Here is a 20,338-nt window from a genome sequence, read left to right as displayed (position 1 = left end):
GAATGATTTTTTCAAGGAACTACACTACTTCATACATATTTCAGTGTAAATGTCACAGTATTAACATAGTATTTTTCATGTGAGCACACAAATCATGATTCTAAGTTTAGAGACAAACCAATTCCTCATTCTCTAACCCCCTAAAAACATAGCTTAACATAAGGGTCTACTCTGCAGCATTACTACATTTAAAAAATAAAAGCTTAATTTTTTCTAAAGAAATCACAGCAGCAAGTATGTCAGATTGCAAGAAACTTAAGATATTTTGTAAAAATGTGTGAATTCAGAAGCAATTTTCAAAACAGGCAGTAAAAGAAAAAGAAATTAAAGGAAAACACCACTTGCCTTCTTTTCAAATCAGAGCACCATTTGTTTTCTTCTCACAAAGCCTTCGAACACATATCTAGTATGTATATATATTTATATAAAAATGATAAATATGTATCTCACTAACACTGAACAATAACACATTCATGTAATATTTTAGTGCTGTCCTCTAGTGTTCTGGATTACAAATAGCAGGGGACAGATCAAAGTTTTCCTTCCATTCTCCACAACCATCTTTACCTTTGAAGCTTTTTAAACACATGAAAGTATTACATATAGAAATATTACTTACAGATAAATAGTCAAGAATATGAAGACAATGTTTAAGGGACTTTGTTTTTACCATTTGTGTGCCTCTAGGGAAATCGCTTCCTTTAAGTGTCACATCCAGAGTATACACTGATGGGAGCGCTATTCTCCAAGTAAGAATTTTCCCCTCCCTCTTGCTTCTCCTTTCTCTATTTTCTTTTCCCACTTCTCATTTTTACTGTAACGGTAAAAGTGGAACATTTGCTTCATGCCTGCTCTTTATCTTCAGCTTTTGCTATTCTAGCCATAATGAAAAATTGCAGGGCTGAGAAATGAATCCATTTTTGGCAGATGACCACTTTAAATCTTGTCTCTTCCTTCTTACTAAAGAATTTATTCTCTGACACATAAAGCAGCAGCTACGAAGTTGAACTAGTCAAGAAAAGTAGATAATGTGATGCTGCTTACTTGTCTCATGGAGCAGGAGGCTGGGCTAGACCCTCAGTTTGATAGTCCCAAAGCAGGGCAAGTAGTAGAAGGCACAGTAGGAACCTCTTCTCTTCTAGGATCTCTGTGCTGTTTATGGTCAGATAGAAAGAACCACCTATTGATTTGCTCTGTTCCCCTCACCTTTAGAAAGGACACTTCCAACTATATCTTTCTTTCCTTCTATTCGTATGTTCTAAATAAGGATACATGTATTTTTCTCTATGTGGTATTGACCTCACTAGAGCCAGAAGCTTTCCCCCCACACTTGGCAAAGCTTCATTTTCCCCTGCCTTCAGCTTTTTCACAGTACTCCAGAGACAAAACTTTAGAGAATGTAAATAGGACTTAAATATTTGAAATTTGCAGGATATATAACTCTGAGCAACTGAAGCAAACAATCAGCTTTATTGGCAATGAAAAAATCAGATTCATTATTTCCTGCATTGTAGTAGTCTTTTGACAAACATCATAAACCTAAGCACCACAATGTATACTAAGTTGCTGCATCTTTCAATTATGAAGTAGCATATGAAGTAGACATTACAAACCTTTGAGTTTGGCTTTTCTGCATCATATATTTCAACTATTCCTACTGCAGGATATTAAAATCTCCAACTTTCTTCTTAGAAAGAGTGTTCATGACCTGAAGCTTATGTTATTTTGATAACAGTTCTTTATTTATGAGTACTAAAGCTATCTAAATGAGCTTGAATGTATTTTAAATGAACTCCTGGTATACACCATACATCTCCTACAGGAATTTAACTCACAGGAAACATGGCTGAGATTGTAAATCCTCTACATACCCTTTATCTCCAATATTTATTAAAAAACAGACAAAGAAGTAAATGTGTGATGTAATGATGTAAAATGCTTTTTCCCTTAAGTTTGAAATCACTGTAGCCTCAAGTAATCCAACACGAATTTTTCCTTCTTTCACAATTACCAGAAAAAAGCATGTAGCAAGGTGCTAAAAATACTAGACTGGGACTGAGGGATCTCATACAACATATTTGTCTGCATGTGTGTGTGTACAGAATTTTCTGAATTTTTTTCTTTGAAACTCATCCCCCTCTTTCCACATTAGTATTACCTCTGTTACTCCAGTGGTCAAGAGTTTACACTGAGCAGAAGTAATGCAACTGATTCTTTCTATCCCCGTTCAACTCAGTGGAATGCCACAGACTGCTAAAATATAGCACTGAAATGTGAAGGTCAGGCCCAGCTGTTTAACACGCAATTTTCTTACCCTATACCCATACCTATATCTGCAGCCAGTTCCAGGGACTATTACAGAACGGAATATTAACTGGATGAATAGCAAGTTGCTCAAGAACTACAACTCTACAGTCAGGCTGCCTATCAGCACTTCAAACAAAACTAGCTACGAAGTTCCCATCACAGTAGCATTTGAGTATAAGCATGAAAATAGTTATATTCATGAAAGCTTGTAAGGAAAGAATCATACAAGCTGTATTAGATATATCCATAGAATGTGTTCATGCACTTTTCGTAAGAGTATTAATAGTTAGCTTTGCAACCATCGTAAGTAGACTGGAAATACTACAGTTGCTCATTCAGTACTATTTTGGACTAGGTAGGCAGTGTAGCCTTTCGTACTATAAACATATCCTATACCTCCACAGGTCCTCCTGCAATATTTAGGGCACAAGACTAATATAAGTCATGAAGAAAGTAGTTCTTCACACTTAAGGGATTGAACTAAGTTTTCTATACAACATAATACTGCAAGTCAAAATGTCTGACAGACATTCTGACCCACACAATCAAAATAAATGGTGGGGGGTGGAGCAATTGTTGTTCCAGAAACACTTATCTTTTTAAAAAGAGACAATATATTCCTAAAATAAAAATAATAATAGGACACAGCCTGTACATGGGATTATGAAAGGAGAGAGACACAACTCAAGACTGCAGTGTTTTAAAATCAGGTGAGCCCTAAAGCTTCTGATTGGGGAGCATAAAATAACAATGGATGAAGGGGAAATAGATAGGGTTTTCTACAGAGCAGCAATACCACAACTATGACCCCCTACTACACATACAAAATACAGGAAAAGAAAGTCTTTATCTCTCTAAAACTGTGACCATGGCAACCAAGTCTCAAGAACAGACAAGACTGAAGTATTTCACTCTCCAGGGCAGCTTTGGACCACCACATATGACTGGCTAGAGATTGTTACGACATCTTATTCCTCTTCTGGACCAAGCACTACAAATTGGGTCTCTTGGTGTTGGAGCTGTCTATGCAGTTCTCTGGGTTCTCACTCAACGATGCATTTTTACCAAGGCAGGTCATGCATATTATCAAGTCTCAAGACAAGGTATTCACTTACATCACATGACCTGTTGTATCACCAGGTTCCAGTGCTTTCTGCTTGCTGTCACAGCTAAAGTATTGGAAAGATATCCTCAATATGGCAACACTGCTATGACCTAGTAACTCAGCTGAATCTTAGTGTTAAGAATGATCTGTGCAAACAAAAATTTTTAAAATAAAATTCTGAAACAAGTGCATTTGTTAAGAACAAATCCTTTTCTTCAAATTTACTTGTAAGCAAAATAAACATCTTTCAGACCCAAGCTCATCTTTAATATTAGCAGTTTCCTGGAGTTTTATTTTCTGTCAAAATCTGTCTTTCCATAAATACATGTTGCATCTGAAGAGACTCTCATCCACTTCTTTTCTATGCAGGTAGAGTCAAATAAACTTCATGTTCGCCATTAGAAGATGCTTGAATTTTACAAATCTACAATACAGCTTCAAAATAGTGGTCGAGCATTTGGCCTGAATGTTTTCTTAACTGCTACTTCTATCACTAATACCAATGGCCCAAGCTAGATAGAGCAAACATTGCATTAAATAAGCATACACTGTTCCATCCAACATCAAGACACAAATATAAATACAACCTACAAATACAGATGGGATGGATTAACCAAAACCTGCCCACAAAAAACCACTTAACTCTAAAATCCTCAGGATGTTTTACTGATAGTAACAGGTTAACAATTTAGATACACTAATTACAGCATGATATACAGAAGCATGCACAGCAGTAAACCACGAACAAAAGACTTGGCAGACACTCCATAGTGATTTTTCCATTTGGAGATTTTTGCAGAGCCCAGTCACTAAACATTACTGATATCTTCTCCTGAAGACATTCTCAAAATATCATTAGCAAGMTATCAGAATATCTACCTACTTTAAAGAAAGCAAAGAAGAAGAATATAAAGAAGACTTCTAAAATATCTCATACACAACACAGTTAGATATACATGCACAAAGAGCAGTTCTCCAGTTCTTGGCTCAATTTCTGCTACAGGCCTAGAGAAAGGCCATTACAGCTCCCCGTTTTCTCTGGCTCCATCTAAGCTGTCTTAAAGGACAAAAACTCTGTAACAGGAACTACTGAAATACAGTAAGCGTGCTCAGTTGAGCTGAATGGAAGTGGCCAGTTTCGAACTCAGGAAGAGATGTGGACAGTTTGTCTTACTATTTGAGACACAGAGGAAGAAAACACATCCATTAATGTCCAGAATTACATCCCTCCATGGGATTAATAAACTCTTTCTGACTGCACACACAATGCTCAAACAGTTCTCAATTCCTCTGTCTCTTTTTATATATCATCATACTTTATTATTAATAAAGCAAGAATAAAGATCAGCTATCACCTTTAACACAGGCATCCTCTTAAGCATGGACACACACAGCTAAATACCACTTACATTCATCTGGTATGTTAAGTACACAAAAATATCAGGCTATTCTCTGCATAAAGACATAGGTCCTTAACTTCCCTAGTTTTAGAAAACAGTGGCATTGCTTTTTACTTCTGAGACTTAAGGACTCAAGCTCCTCTACCTCTTATTATTATACATCACTAAGTATACACACTGAACAATGGCTCAAATTTACATAGAAAGAAAACAATATGAATTAGTGCAAGCTGGACTGACCCAATGCTTACAAGTGTAAAAGAAGATGCCCTAGAAAAAAATTAAATCTTAACTAAAAGGCTGATAAATTAAAGTGCTTCCATAACAAAGTGTGTGTGTGTGTGTGTGTGTGTGTGTGTGTGTGTATTCTTCTTTAAGACTTATTTTCAATTTTTCACATTTTCATCCAAGAAATAAGTTCTCTTTTAGAAATGGATTCAGGCAATAGTATAAAATGTTCAGAGAAACTGCAATAAGATTACAACTTTCAATCACACTGCATCATTCAATGCATGTTGTCATGTGCGTATCTTATTGTTTGCATTGTGTTTTATCTTTAATATGCTTTGACTTTCCACACAGAACTACTGCTTTCTTAGAGAAAGATTGTCTAAAGYAGAAAAAGCTTGTTTCATGTCACATTGTATCTCCCTAGAGCTACAGTACTCCTAGCCCAAGGTGTTGTCTCAGTTCAAAAGTGCATATACAGGTTAACCAACTCCCTGCAGGTTCTCCCTTTCTCTAAGGGCACCTTAATGCAAAGGGAGAGAAGGGAAGGAGAAATCAAGAAGGCCTAAGCCCATGTGGTGTCTGCCCTGACTATTAATGCTGAAGGTCAGACCAGGACCTAAGAACAAAACAGCTAAATCACTAGAGCCTTTTTCCAAATATGAAAAGCTCCCTTCAGGGGAGATAAGCCTTTCAYGGTCTTCARTTATCTCCTTGGAGTAATGCAACTGGGTACTTAATATCTGAGCCATACTTTTGTAAGGGCTGTTCTTTAGTTTTATGTAAACAATGAAATTATGTACAGTAACTTTTTTAGAAAGATCACTCTTAGAAAGATCAAATGAAATAGATTTGGGCTATTATCAGAAAAAGCATGAAATAAACCAAAGTGTGATTTTTTTTGTATGAACAAGCTTATATTTCAGCCATATCTTGAGTGCATTCATAGACACGTACCTGATTCAGAACAAATCTCTTGTTTAAAAGATGCACTTACCAATATTACTTTGTGTAATTCTAAAATGAAGAAAGCAAAGGTATTATGTGGGYGTGAACGTTTGTGTGGTCTCCGAATGTATATACAAGCCAATGACTGAATGATAGCAGAACGATAAAAGACTTAGTACACATTTTCTGAAGCATAGGTTAGACTGAAACAGGATAGAAATTTTACTCAAACTTTAGACTATCTTGGAAAGAAAAACAAAAATTAATCAAGCAATCTGTCATATACTTTATTTCACTGAAAATCTGGCTTCTCTGAAACCCTCCTACCACTTTGCTATTTTTATTAAAATAAATTATAGCAATCTGATCACAAGTTTATTGAACTTGTATTATTGAAAAGTCTAACAAGAGTTGACTACAACTACAGCATAGGCATTTTTATCAAGTAACATCTATCACAGAATTTGGCCACTTGGTACTTCTGAAGATTTATGGTTTATCATCAGCAGAGATGAAGTTCATTGCCTTGCTCACATGAACTGCATAGAGATCGACCTGATGCCCCCTTCCTAACAAAACCATTTCACAGTTACTGCATCTTGCTTCTGCAAACACAGAAATGATGTGGGTTTCTGATAAGGGGCATGGGACCCTGTAGGCAARGTTTGCTAGCTAGGGGAAAGCAAACAAATAGACTCTAACAAACTTAATATTAATAGACCCTTTTGCTCCCAAGCATGTAGTATGGCAGCATGTAAAAAGAGTATTTTCCTGTATTTATATGGCATGGCTCATAAGAATTACAGAAAGAGCAACAACTCTAGAACAGTTTTGCATCAGCCCAGATCCTTAGGCTATACAGACTGTATTGTGTGTGTGTGTGTGTGGGGGGGGAGAACAGATCACTAGACTCTTGACCATAGCTACACCACAGCATCCAGCATACAAAAAGCAATAACAGGATTTATCAGCTTGGCCATACTCACTCAAGTCTAAATCTGACCAATAACCTGAAGAGAGAAAAAGAGAAGAAAAAGGGAAAATGAAAGACACTGAAAGACTAAATCAAATTTTGCAAAGACTAAAGAGTCACAGGGGAGCAATTATGGTTACTTCTACAATTACCTAGGCATAAATGTATATTAAATTAATGACCAAGTTGACTGATACTGTTCTGAAGGTTTAATAAAACTGGAAAAGCAAGCCATTTCCTCAAAATCATTGGATGGGATCTAGAGTGTAGTTTAATTAATAATTTCTCTCCAAAACAGAAAAGCTGTCATACTAAATTAGGGTATCTAAAAGAAATGCTGTATCACCACTTTTATTATGTTGCAGAATATCAAGGTTAATGACACTATTTTAAGTAGTACCTACCTAAAAAAAAAAATCCTTAAAAAATGATTGCAAGGTTTACTTGTCAATAGTTTCCTTCCCATTTTCCTGAATGTACTGCTTTCACAAATTACTAGCCACTAGAAAGTAAAATTATCGCTCTAAGAACCCTATGAACCAAAACAAACTTTTTCAACAGACTGCAGTTTGAGACCTGTGTTTGTAGCGTTTTACTCTAGCCATAAAGACTAGATCAGTCACTTCCTGGTGACTTCCCTTAGCACTGCATCACCTACACCATTAAAAAAAAAAAATGGATTTCAGTAAGATGATACAGAACATTTTCCTTCTTCCAAATGGGATGCAAGACCAAATACATTTCTAATTACACTAGAATATCATCATAGGGTACTAGCAAGACAATCACAATACATTTATTTTTACTGAAGTTCAACCACCAAATTATGATGCAAGTTTATTGCTTCAACTTTGATGTTTTAATGTTTGGAGATATCAGTAAACTCCCTAGTTATACACACAAATTTTGCAACTACATTTGATGCCATTTTAGAATTTACCATAGGCTTAGGAAACATTTTTTGTTGGTACAAATTATAAATATATTGGTGCACATATAACCACCTAACAATTACCTTACAATGCTTGAAAATGTTCCAGTATGTTTGCTTGCCAATATGATCAAAAGTTTGATCTATAATATCACTATGTGTAATTTCATTTTTCCCACAGCAAGGATGCTTCTAAAATAGAAGCGCTCTTACACAACAGTTTGAACTAATGAATACAGCATTAAAACTGCAGAGCATTTTTKTTTTTTTTTTTTTTTTTTTTTTTTTTTTTAGTTTTGTGATGAAAAATGATCATACAGATGGATTTAACTAAAGGAGAGCACTGCACATGTTGGTGCTGCCAAATTAAAAAATCTCTAAAAAAAATAAGTCAATACTTGCACTAAAGTTGTCCATATTTGACAAGTAGCATATGTTGTATTTTTAACTTCTCAGCAAAAACTGTTCAAACTCTGTTAAGAGCCATAAGACATTCATAAAATCTTCRTAATTTGAAGCATGACTCAAAATTGAACCTAGCACTTTCATGAAGTACACTGTCAGTGCTGATGCCTTTCCCACCACAATGGCAGTTTTAACTGGAGCAGGACTAACGCACCAGCAGCGTCACCTCAGTTTGTTCATGCAACACAGTTCTATACAGAGTCTAGGCTATATGATGACAGAGTCTCACTACCATGAAAAGAAGTGATAATCTGTTCGTTCACTTTGCTCTACAAAAATAGCCAATTACACACAGGTAGAAAATTTTACATCAACATAATGCTATGGCTGCAAAGTCAGGAAACAAAAGCACAGAATCTCTCTGAATTAAGGTAACTAGAACTGTTTTATCCAAGTCTCTGGTGCGTTATACATTAAAAATTTAGTTTTCAAATTACATAACATCTGGAGTGTACTAAGAATGGTCCCAGAGGACATAATGGAGGAATTTGTCATTTGTAGTATTCCTCTTGCTTAGATGCAGAAGTTAGAAGCAGAAACAATCATAATGCACCCGACAGTGACATTGTAGAAATATTATTACTGTGATAACCTAAATGAAAAAAAATATGAAAAAGTTTGATATTCAAAACAGGATTTGAATAACATGGTACAAAGAAAGAACATACTGAATAGTGTCCAAAATATTTAATAGACATTTATTTACTAATTACCTGCAAGAGTAGAGATGCATGAAAAACATAAGGCAAAAGCAGAAGTAGCATGAATTAAGTTTACACAACTGGTCTCAGAGCTTTTCAAAGCTTCACTTTAAAAACTTGTCTTATGTGTAGTCACATAACTAATGTAAGATTTTTTTTCTTCTATAACTCAACTTTATATGGAAAATAATGGTTATTTCTTTTGTTATTTTGATTAACTTAATTGCCTTGCATGTAATTAAATGGTACTAAGCATCAATAAGAAAGAGGTAAGGACCCATAAACAATTCAGGTGAGGATACTCAAGAGAAGAAAAAACAAGATCAGGTACTTAATAAAAAAACTTATTACAAAATTTATACTTAAGTATCTCATGAAATATGTTTTCCAGCAATGCAAATTTCAAGTAGATACAGTAAAATCAGTGCTATCAACAGAAATGGACAGTATACCAAAATTGCTACAATCTCCACAGCTCCTATAGAGATTGTTAGTACAAGGTGGGATTTTTTTTAAGTTAGAAAACAATGAATAATTTAACTAAAATTTATTTTTAAAATGCATTTATTATTTTCAGTCACCAGGTAAATTGAGTTTCTTGGTCCTGAAGGATTAGGTGATCCTTCAGATTATTCAGTGCTCTTGCAAAATTAAGAAATCTGGTCTCATACATAAAAAGCAAAATTAGGCCAAATCCTTATGAAATGACACAAAGTTTACAGACATCACAAAACACCAAAGCACTTGTATAAAATAATTAAGTAGTAAAAAAATTACAGTGATACTATTTCAACAACATGTGAAAGCATCCAGAACAGCCAGCTCTGAAAGCAGTCCAAGGCTGTGGTTTCGTATTTTGGACAAATTTCTGATCACACTGGGTTCTATCTACACAAAAACTACGAATGCAAGTGTGCTGTACCTATACTTGAATTACTGTTATTGTTCATGCTGCATTAGGATTAATTTCACTATGGAAGGAAGTCCCCCAAAATTACATTTCCTGGATAAACAAAAAAAGTATAGCTAAAATAAAATTAACTTTGAATATTACTATTGGAATAAAAAGTTTGATTAAACTATGCTTGTTATCTACCTTTAATAAATGGCAGCAAGAAACACTGCTTTAATGTCTGTCCCTGTTCTTCTCCTACTCTCAATATGTATTAGCTAGAATGATTGCTCTGTAGACATGTTGCTGTATGTTGTAACATCAGGAAAAACAAACACAAATCACTTATTATTGCAGTCCTTCTCATACTGATATTTACCATTAAGAAAAAAATAAAGATGCCAACTACCAAGAATACAAAAAAAGCAATATAGATAACTGAACTAATTTCCTTACTGAGGAGTATTTTAAGTGGTGACAATATTTGAAAAGATTATCTGCACTTAAATTAGAATAAAATTTGTTATTGATTTTCGTATTTGTCTTCCAGTACAGAGATTTGGAACATACCCCATACACAGGCTATGTTCCAAGTGTATTATATTGTCATAGAAAAGATTCTGCTGTAATGGGAAGTAGCCACGCTCCTATATTACAGTCTAGATAAAATGTATTAAATTGTATAGATACTAGTTCATAGCTTCTTTACTGTTTTGCATATCACTACCCATACATATATCTAACAGTAGCATTTAGTTTAGTATAAAATCATTTTACTTTGTTCTGTAAATTGAAAAACTAAAAGGATAGGATTCAATTAATCTTATTCTGAACCTGTACTAGCAGCAATTACCTCCTTATTGCTTGTTTAAGACTCCAATGAAGTCAATACGGAAAAAATAAGCACTTTTGCCTATTTCTGCTTCCTTCTGCTCACTATAAAAACAGCCTAGATAATTAGGTTCAGGGGTAGATGTCTTAATTTAGATAAGGTGAATTCCACTTGAAGTCAACTATCCTCTTGGTGTTCAATAAATTTTACTAAGTACAGTAATAGCAATATTAAAAATGCCTAATCATTTGGAATAAAAGCACTCATATTCATCAGTAACATCCCACTTATCACGTAAGATGACAAATCTTTGGCAATCTAATGAAAACAAGCTACAATAAGTTGTACACAGAGAAATACTGACTTAGATTTTTCATCTGTATAACAATTTTTCTTCCATCCTACTTATATTTGCTYTAATGTTATTCTGTCAAATATAAAAAAAAACCTATCATAAAAGCTAGCTACAACGCATCTTAAATACTTCACAAACTTCAGAACATCCTTTGAAAAAAAGGATCAACTTTGTCACAAGAAACTGGAAGATAAACTATTAGGCACAGCAATCTTTCACTTGTTTGCAGGGTCATCCTCTTAATTACCAGGGAAAAGGATGATTCTGGAGCTAAATAGGTACAACTGAAAGAGTCAGAATCCAGATATCCCTAAACTTTTGTCAAGTCATCTGTCAGATTCTACAGTGCTGACTCTACACTAGTATAAATATTGAGATATCACAGAAGTTCCTTAATCCATATCCTGAAACATAAACAGACTAYTTTCCCAGTTGTCCATTAACTCTAGCACAATAAAACTGTTCAAACTTCTTAAAAACGCAAACTGTAATGCAAAAATCTGACAAAATCAGGTCTTCCAGTGAATTTCACTTAAAGAGTTAATGAAGTCATGACACCATGTACAGCCAGAAAAAAAAAATGTATGTTTTTGACTATAGAAACAGATGCAGCTTTCTTACACGCATTACCATAATGAAAATCAAGAACACATGTCACACCAGACTTTATCCTGTCAAGGACCTGTAACTGCAGGCATGGGCTACTAATGCAAGTCTGCTCACTCAAACACAACCCATAATGAAACACTCCTTTGTTTCTGCAGAGACCTCAAGACTGCGATGCCGTATATATCTTTCCCATATATCTGAGAGAGAGTTTGGACATTGCTGTCTGCCTCGCACTCATATCCACATAGCTCTTGATCTAGGTCAGGCCAATTTCAAGGATCAATGCCACGACCTCTCATGTTCTGCTACAGTACAGTGTAGTTAATTTAATGTAAATTATATCTATCTAGTAGGATTTCCCAGGCRTTCTCCCTACTCGGCATCTTTCAACTACCAGTGCAGAATATGAACAAGAAAGAAAAAATTAAATTGTCCATTGCTAATACAGCAAATAACTGCAGCCCTCATGTTCCAGCTACTCTTTAAAGCTGGAGATTATTGCTCTCATTCCTGCTTGTTGACACTATCAGAAAAATACTTCAACATCTGCAGCCATTTTAAATCTGTAATTATACACGCACATCAGCATTCATTTTATTCCCATGTCTTGGAATAGGTTTTTTTCTTTTTTTGGTAAAAGACAGCTGAAAGTACACCAATTTTTGACTCTGTGGTACCATTACAATACTATGCTATTCAATCTTCCTGGCTTACAAAAAATTCACTACACTTTTCCATGATGTTATCTAGCTACACTAGAATAAAGCTTGATCCGTGTAAAGTGTGATTCTGTCTCCTTGCCAATCCTCTTAACTTCTTTGAGATGTCTTGGTCATTATATGGCAAGGGAAAAGATTAGGGCTTGTATCACTGAGTGCAGCAATCTGCATTTTAGCTAGGCATCTCTGCCGGACTTTTAAGATTTGAAGTCATTTTCCTTGTTGCTAAGCACACACAGCAGCAACGTTAGATTCACTCCACGGTATCTACTTTCCGTGAACTCAGGATACAAATGATTGTTATCTACTGAAGAATCATCTCATTGCTCCACACACTGAAGGTGAAAGTATCCTCACTGTTGAGAGTGACTTCAAAGCCCCGATGCCCCAAGTATCATTTAATCCTGGTAAGGTATCTTTCAAACAGTGCAATGAGCTGCCCTTCTCTGCCAACACACACAGAACTGCCATTCTCTTCACTCAGCTCTACTCAGAGGCAGTCCTTTAAATCAACAGCCCAGAGTTTTAACTCAAGTTTGACAAGAGTAAATTATTCAGTGTTTAATTACTTTGCCCAACAACTTGGTAGTTTCTGTGATCTGTCAACACTTTCTCCTTAATAGGTGTTCCATAAAGTAGTAATAAAATTACTAAAGGCTGAAAAGGTAAGTATCTGGGAGCAAACTTGCACTATTTTTTCTTAAACATGGAATATTGTAATGACAAATCAAGTCTTCGGAATTTTCAAATACAGACTTTCCTTACAAAATCTTTAAAAAAATACTAACAATTTATTTAAAAATGTGAAATAACTGAAATAAACTTCCTTCTCAGTGCATGTGATGCAATAGAACAGGTAGGAACAATTCTGTTCTACATTCTGCTATACTACTGTTGGCATTTCAGTGAAAAACAAGCTCTAYTAAGATAAGGCTTTATATGAATGTCTACTTCTGCAAGATTCCTTTATATCTGTACAAATAAGTTTTGTCAATAACTTCAACTTAACTTTTTGTACTATGATAGATTATATTATACTCTATCACATCCTTAACATAACTGTTCTGACTCAAAGGTTTTTTTTTCTTTTTTAAATGAAATTGTTTTATCAACATGCCACGGTGTCTGAGCTTCCCTGAAATCTAATTTCTTGTCAAYAGGTCCGTTAAGATTTAGCCACCCTGTGGCAGAGGATTATGATTAGTGGTGCTAAGTCTAGGTGGAGGCCTGTAGCTAGCAGAGTCCCCAGGGCTCAGTACTGGGTCCCATCCTGTTCAACTTTTTCATCAATGACCTGGATGAGGGGACAGTGCTTCATCAGCAAGTTTGCTGATGATACCAAGCTAAGAGGTGCACCTCAACTGACACACCTGAAAGGCAACACAGCCCTCAGAGAGCTCAACAGGCTGGAGAGATGGGCAGAGAGGAACCACATGAGGTTCAACAAGGGCAAGTGCAGGGTCCTGCACTTAGGGAGGAATAACTCCATGCACCAGTACAGGCTGGGGGCTGACCTGCCAGCAAGCAGTTCTGCAGAGAAAGACCTGGGAGTGCTGGTGGACAAGTTGACCATGAGCCAGCAATGTGCCCTTGTGGCCAAGAAAGCCAATGCTATCCTGGGCTGCATTAGGAAGACTGTTGCCAACAGGTCAAGGGAGGTGATCCTGCTGCTCTACTGAGCCCTGGTGAGGCCACACCTGGAATGCTAGGTCCAGTTCTGTGCTCCTCAGTACAAGAGAGACATAGAGCTACTGCAGCAAGGCTAGCAAAAGGCTATAAAGATAATTATGGGACTGGAGCATCTCTCCTGTGAGGAAAGGCTGTGAGAACTGGGTCTGTTCAGCATGGAGTAGAAAAGACTGAAGGAGGGACCTTATCAGTGTGTGTAAATATCTGAAAGGAGAGTGTAAAGAGGATGGGACCAGACTCTCTTCCGTGGTGCCCAGTGACAGGACAAGAGGCAATGGGCACAAACTGAAAATCAGGAAGTTCCATCCGAATATGAGGAAAAACTTCTTTTTCTTTGAGGGTAATGGAGCAGTGGAACAGGTTGCCCAGAGAGGTTATGAAGTCTCCATCCCTGGAGATATTCAAAGGCTGTCTGGACATAATCCTGGGTGGCCTTCACTAGGTGACCCTGCTTGGGCAGCAAGATGGGACTAGATGATCTCCAGAGGTCCCTACCAACCTCAACCACTCCAATTGATTTTCTCAGTTCAAGTGTTTCAAATGCAGAAAACAATTCTTTGGTTACAACATGATTCTACAGGAAATGTTAATAAACATTTAAGTACAATGCCCTTTAACAAGATTTGTCAGTCTCAAATCACCATATACTTCAGAAACAATCTACTTACAGTTACATGTTTGAGATGCATCCTTTGCAGCTGTGAAATAAGCAAAACAAACATTCTATATTACAGTCCCCTCCCCCCAAAAAAATTCTCACTCCTTTCAGTGTCTTAAAAGAACAAGAAAGCATACAGAGCAGCTGGAGGCAGGTAGCATCTCCAACACATAAATTCCACAAAAAGTTTGCATTTATTAATGATTGCCAAACTGTTAGATGCCTGCTCTATTTCCTTTACTTATAAATGGAAGATATTGCACTAGGCTCCTGTTAACATTTAGCACTTCACTACTAGTAAAAGCTACAATACAAGCAATTGGTCAACATGAAGAATCAACTTAATTTTTGCCGCTTTATTTACTTTACACTGAAGTATAGGTACAAAAGTAGTTTATAGTTTCTTATTAACAGAAATACTATTTGCACAGATAAAATGCATGCTGTCTTTACAGGAGGTAATAATGAGATCCAGTAGTATCTCTAGGAGCAGGAAGGAACTTATTTGTTTACAGGGAAGAAAAAAGAGGGAAGTAACACAATTTACGATACTGTAGATCTGCTGACAGACCAGTAGAATGAAAGAAGATTAAAGGAATGACAAGATAAGAAGGATTCTGAGATAAAACTGTTCTATAAAGCCTCAAGAAGACTGGTCAAGCAGAAGGGCAGAACCAATGCCCTAGGATGCAAAGCTGACTACAAAAAAAAGTATTTTAAAGACCTTTATCATACATCTACACACACAGYAGACAACGTAAGAGGACTCTTACATATTTACCACGAAACAGGTTTTTAGATTATGCATAAAACAGAGGTAGGGTAACAAGTTTGGAATATCCTAAAAGCATTCTGTAAACTATAAGTTTGACCTTGTATTTCCTTCTCTCCACAGTGCAATTAAAGTTAAAATTTTGGGCAAAAATTTCATGTCTTACAGTCACACAGCAGAACAGTAAAGTACAGCATTATATACAATTCACTGTCTAAGGCCAGATCTTCTGTTAATTCCTTACTGACATTTTTGAAAAAAGAATTTTTTAAAAAAATCAAAATAAAATGCAAGGATATGAGAACTTCATATTTTTGGATAGTCATGAAAAGCTCACTAGTTAAAGAGTTTTAACTGACTACAGTTATTCAACTTTTAGTCCAAAACTTAAGTTACAGATGTGATTTAGTGTATTGGAAAAAGTAGTGCCATAAGCATTGGCATTTATTTAGTGATATTAAATAGCATACTAACAATATAAGCTTGTAATTTATGCAGTACCCTTTTGCCAAGTCCTTCATTAAATACTGGTATTCTGTATTTCAAAACAGGGAATTTCTCTTTTGTCTGAAATAAACTCAGCATAGACACTGATTGAGCAATCTGTTAAGAGTTTGTAAAGCAYTATGATTTGAAGAACTGGAGAGGTGCCTGAGGACTGGAAGAACGTCAATGTCACTCCAGTCTTCGCAAAGGGCAAGAAGGAGGACTCAGGCAACTATAAGCCGGTCAGCCTCACCTCCRTCCCTGGAAAGGTGATGGAACAGCTCATTCTGAATGTCATTTCCAGGCATATGGAGGAAAAGAAGGTGATCAGGAGTAGCCAGTATGGATTCACCAAGGGGAAATCGTGCTTAACCAACCTGATAGCCTTCTACTGGCTGGGTAGATGAGGAGAGAGCAGTGGACGTTCTGTACCTTGACTTCAGCAAGGCTTTTAACACTGTCTCCCATAACATCCTCCTAGATAAGCTCAGGAAGTGTGGGTTAGACAAGTGGACAGTGAGGTGGATTGAGAACTGGCTGAAAGGCAGAGCTCAGAGGGTTGTCATCAGTGGCATGGAGTCTAGCTGGAGGCCTGTGGCTAGTGGCGTCCCCCAGGGCTCAGGACTGGGTCCCATCCTGTTCAACTTTTTCATCAATGACCTGGATGAGGGGACAGAGTGCCTCCTCAGCAAGTTTGCTGATGATACCAAGCTGAGAGGAGGTGGCAACACAGCCCTCAGAGAGCTCAACAGGCTGGACAGCTGTGCTGAGAGGAACCTCATGAGGTTCARCAASGGCAAGTACAGGGTCCTGCACCTAGAGAAAAATAACCCTAGGCACCAGTACAAGCTCGGGGCTGACCTGCTRGAGAGCAGCTCTGCAGAGAAGGACCTGGGAGTGCTGGTGGACAACAAGTTGACCATGAGCCAGCAATGTGTCCTTGTGGCCAGGAAGGCCAATGGTCTCCTGGGGTGCGTTAGGAAGACTSTTGCCAGCACGTCAAGGAAGGTGATCCTGCCCCTCTACTCAGCCCTGGGGAGGCCTCATCTCGAGCGCTGTGTCCAGTTCTGGGCTCCCCAGTACAAGAGAGACATATGGAGCTGCTGGAGAGAATCCAGCGTAGGGCTACAAAGATGATCAGAGGGCTGGAGCATCTGCCCTAYGAGCACAGGCTGCGAGAGCTGGGCCTCTTCAGCCTGGGGAAGAGAAGRCTGAGGRGGGATCTGATCAATGTCTACAAGTACCTGAAGGGAGGGTGTCAAGGGGACAGGGACAAGCTCTTTTCAGTTGTYCCRTGYGACAGGACAAGRGGCAATGGGCAGAAAYTGAAGCACAGGAAGTTCCGCCTGAACGTGAGGGGAAATTTCTTCACTGTGAGAGTGACGGAGCACTGGCACAGGCTGCCCAGAGAGGTTGTGGAGTCTCCTTCTCTGGAGATCTTCAAGGTCCGCCTGGATGCAACCTTGTCTACCATGTTCCAGGCGACCCTACTGAGCAGGGAGATTGGAGTAAATGATCTCCAGAGGTCCCTTCCAACCTTACTGATTCTATGATTCTATAATTTCAGTTTTGCACAGGACATTTAGTAAGACTGTTTTCATGAAATATTAATATTGCATGGGTTTAAATGGTCATAGACTCAGTATGCACTTTTCTCCAAGACATATGGCTCTGGACTTAAGRGAAACACTGTCTTGCAACATCTGGTACCATTATAACTTCTAATAGTTCTATCCATCAAAGTTTAAATACTATCCCCATGAATCAGCATTACACTATCAAACCACCCGCAAGTCTACAATTTAAGCTGAAATACTCTGCTTTAGTTTTCCTGACTACACATTTGCAAGCTTTGCAATTAACTGTTTTCCATTATTACTGATTATCAACTAACTCAAAACATTGCTGAGATTGTGATTGTGCTAAAGAAGATTGAGATTGTTAGCACAGTAAGTTTTTCTTGTTAATAATTAAAGGATGTAAGTTGTGTTTTTATTCATAGCTTCCAGAAATATTCCACTCATTTCACTGCAATGTCAGCTAATCATCTTTTTGTCAGGAACTGACTGAAGCTATTGTATTTTATTAATGACATACCTTGAATTACACAGATTTTTTTACTTCTTGCTTATTTAAGTTTAAAGTACATTCAATGCGTGAGTATTTCTGCTTTGGCCCTCTGTAAAATGCATTTATATAACCCAGCACAGACCGAAACAAGACTTAAGGAAAGTGAACAAAAAGCCCTACATGGTATTACCTGTTTCAATTTCCCAAATATAAACTGAATCATCTTCACATCCAACAATTAATAGATTCTCAACAGGGTCAAATTTTACCATCTTCACAGGAAACCGTTGCTTTCTGGCATGTAAGAGACACACTCTCTCCTGAAGATGTAGAACTGCTACTGAGTGATCTCTGCACACACAGCACACAATGCTGTGATCTTTTAACTGCAAAAACAGATTAAAAGCTTTAGTATCTGTATTGCAACCACATTCACATTCAAACACATTGCAATGAGCCTTGAAAATGTAGTCAGATAAATTTTTTTCCCAAAACATACTTATTTTGGAAAATGTTGTTCTATTTCAGCCTACGTCTCCAAACTGTTTTTAAAAGGTTAGCTATAAATGCAATCTCCATACAATGAAAGATACATTTTTCTCTGCTTTTTCRAATGCAAAAATATGTCATTCATCCACAATCAAATATTAGCTATTAAAACACTAATTATACAATCAAATGTAAGTAACATTTGTCCCAGAAGAGGAAGTAGTAGAAAGTTAATTTATTTAAACCAATATACTATTTGATATGAAATTGTGCATCAGGTCTTATGACACAAAAGCCAACTTCTACTTCTAGTGAAAAACTGGGTATGTTACAACTTAATTTTACAATGTTTGGATCTGATCCTGCAAAGCCTTCTCTTTCTAGAAGTAGTTTTTGGTGACACACAGAGGAAYTCAGCCCTGCAGAAAACTGGAACATAGTTCAAACACATTAAATCCTATTTAGGTTACAGAAAAGGGGCTAAAGCAAGCCTTATAAGCATTAAAACTTGTGCTACTTAATCATGCCAAAGCAAAACAGCAGCAAAAGACTTTTTAGACTACTTAGTATTTCCACTTAAATGAACTGTAAGTCAACCATAAGCATTGAATGTGTCCTTGTAGGCTTTTTAAGAGGAAACTGGTGAGAACCCAGCCCAATGGAATGCAATGGCACCAGAATTTGTTAAGGGACTTTTCACATAAGAAAAAGACTTACTGTACTGAACTCTGAATTTTTACTTCAGAATTCAATTAAAGAAAATCAAATTGAATTATTCTAAAGCTCTTTAAATATTATATAAAACATAAGCATATACAAAAGGACCACAAACGAGTCAGGAATCAGAACCAAGTATAAATATTTAGAACTACATAAATACTGTTGGTCCAAGTCTTCTCTTATCACATTTAAATCCCTAGCTTTACTAATTATAACTTTTTAAATTCAGAAGCAAGTTAGAACTAACATACCTTGATAATATTCCATTCACCACTTTAATGTCATAAAAGACTAAATATGGCACTGTTTTAGRATCATTTTTCTGAATCACTGAAATCACAGCAAGTTAAGAAATCAACCCTCTGAAATCATAATGTTCAAATAAGTCACAATTAAATGATTACTGAATTGAAAACAAAGATAAGGTGCTGCAGAGTAACACTATTGCCAGATAATTTGTTATGTATATACACGTAAAAATATGTATACATATGTACCTATTTATACATATACAAACATATATGCATGTATTTAGACATCATTTATTATGCTTTTACTTACCCTGTAGTTTTCCGGAGGATGCAACAGCTCTGTCACTGGACCAGACTGCAGAGTAAACCGGTGTAAAATTTCTCCAGTAAATATATCCCAGCAGATCACAACAGAATCCTGGCCTCCTGATAACAACCAGCTTGGATCAAACCTTGCCAATTTATCATGTGGATAAAGTAAACAAGTGACTCTGCTACTATGACCATTCAGAACTTTGTGAGGTAGATTATCTGAAATAAGGTGTTAAATAAATTATTTAAAAATAGAGGTTTCAGATTTTACAGTATATTTGCTAAAAAGTCAGGAAATTCAAAAGATGAAATACATCTAAGCATTTTCATCGAGTTTTACAGCAAGACATCCCTTACATGAGATCAGAGAATTTGGGATGCATTTGTTTCAAAAATGGTTGACCTTTGTCTACTGAGGTGCTTTTT

General features: G+C 36.6%; 1 protein-coding gene across 1 annotated transcript in view; it reads right to left on the bottom strand.

Moving 5' to 3' along the window:
- Positions 1 to 20,338, bottom strand: part of WDR72 (WD repeat domain 72) — a 115,865-nt gene that overhangs the window by 79,334 nt on the left and 16,193 nt on the right. Inside the window, exons 11-12 of the mRNA XM_085303706.1 lie at positions 19,911 to 20,131; positions 18,331 to 18,526 (exon numbers count right to left, since the gene is read on the bottom strand). Of these exons, the coding sequence (XP_085159832.1) occupies positions 18,331 to 18,526; positions 19,911 to 20,131 (417 nt within the window). The remainder of the gene's footprint in view (positions 1 to 18,330; positions 18,527 to 19,910; positions 20,132 to 20,338) is intronic.

The sequence above is a fragment of the Rhea americana genome, unplaced genomic scaffold, assembly GCF_003343005.1.
Source record: "Rhea americana isolate MKP2758 unplaced genomic scaffold, rheAme1 scaffold_2, whole genome shotgun sequence".
In the NCBI taxonomy this organism is placed as follows: domain Eukaryota; kingdom Metazoa; phylum Chordata; class Aves; order Rheiformes; family Rheidae; genus Rhea; species Rhea americana.
The sequence above is the reverse complement of the archived record's forward strand: the minus strand, read 5'-3'. Positions and strand labels throughout refer to the sequence as shown.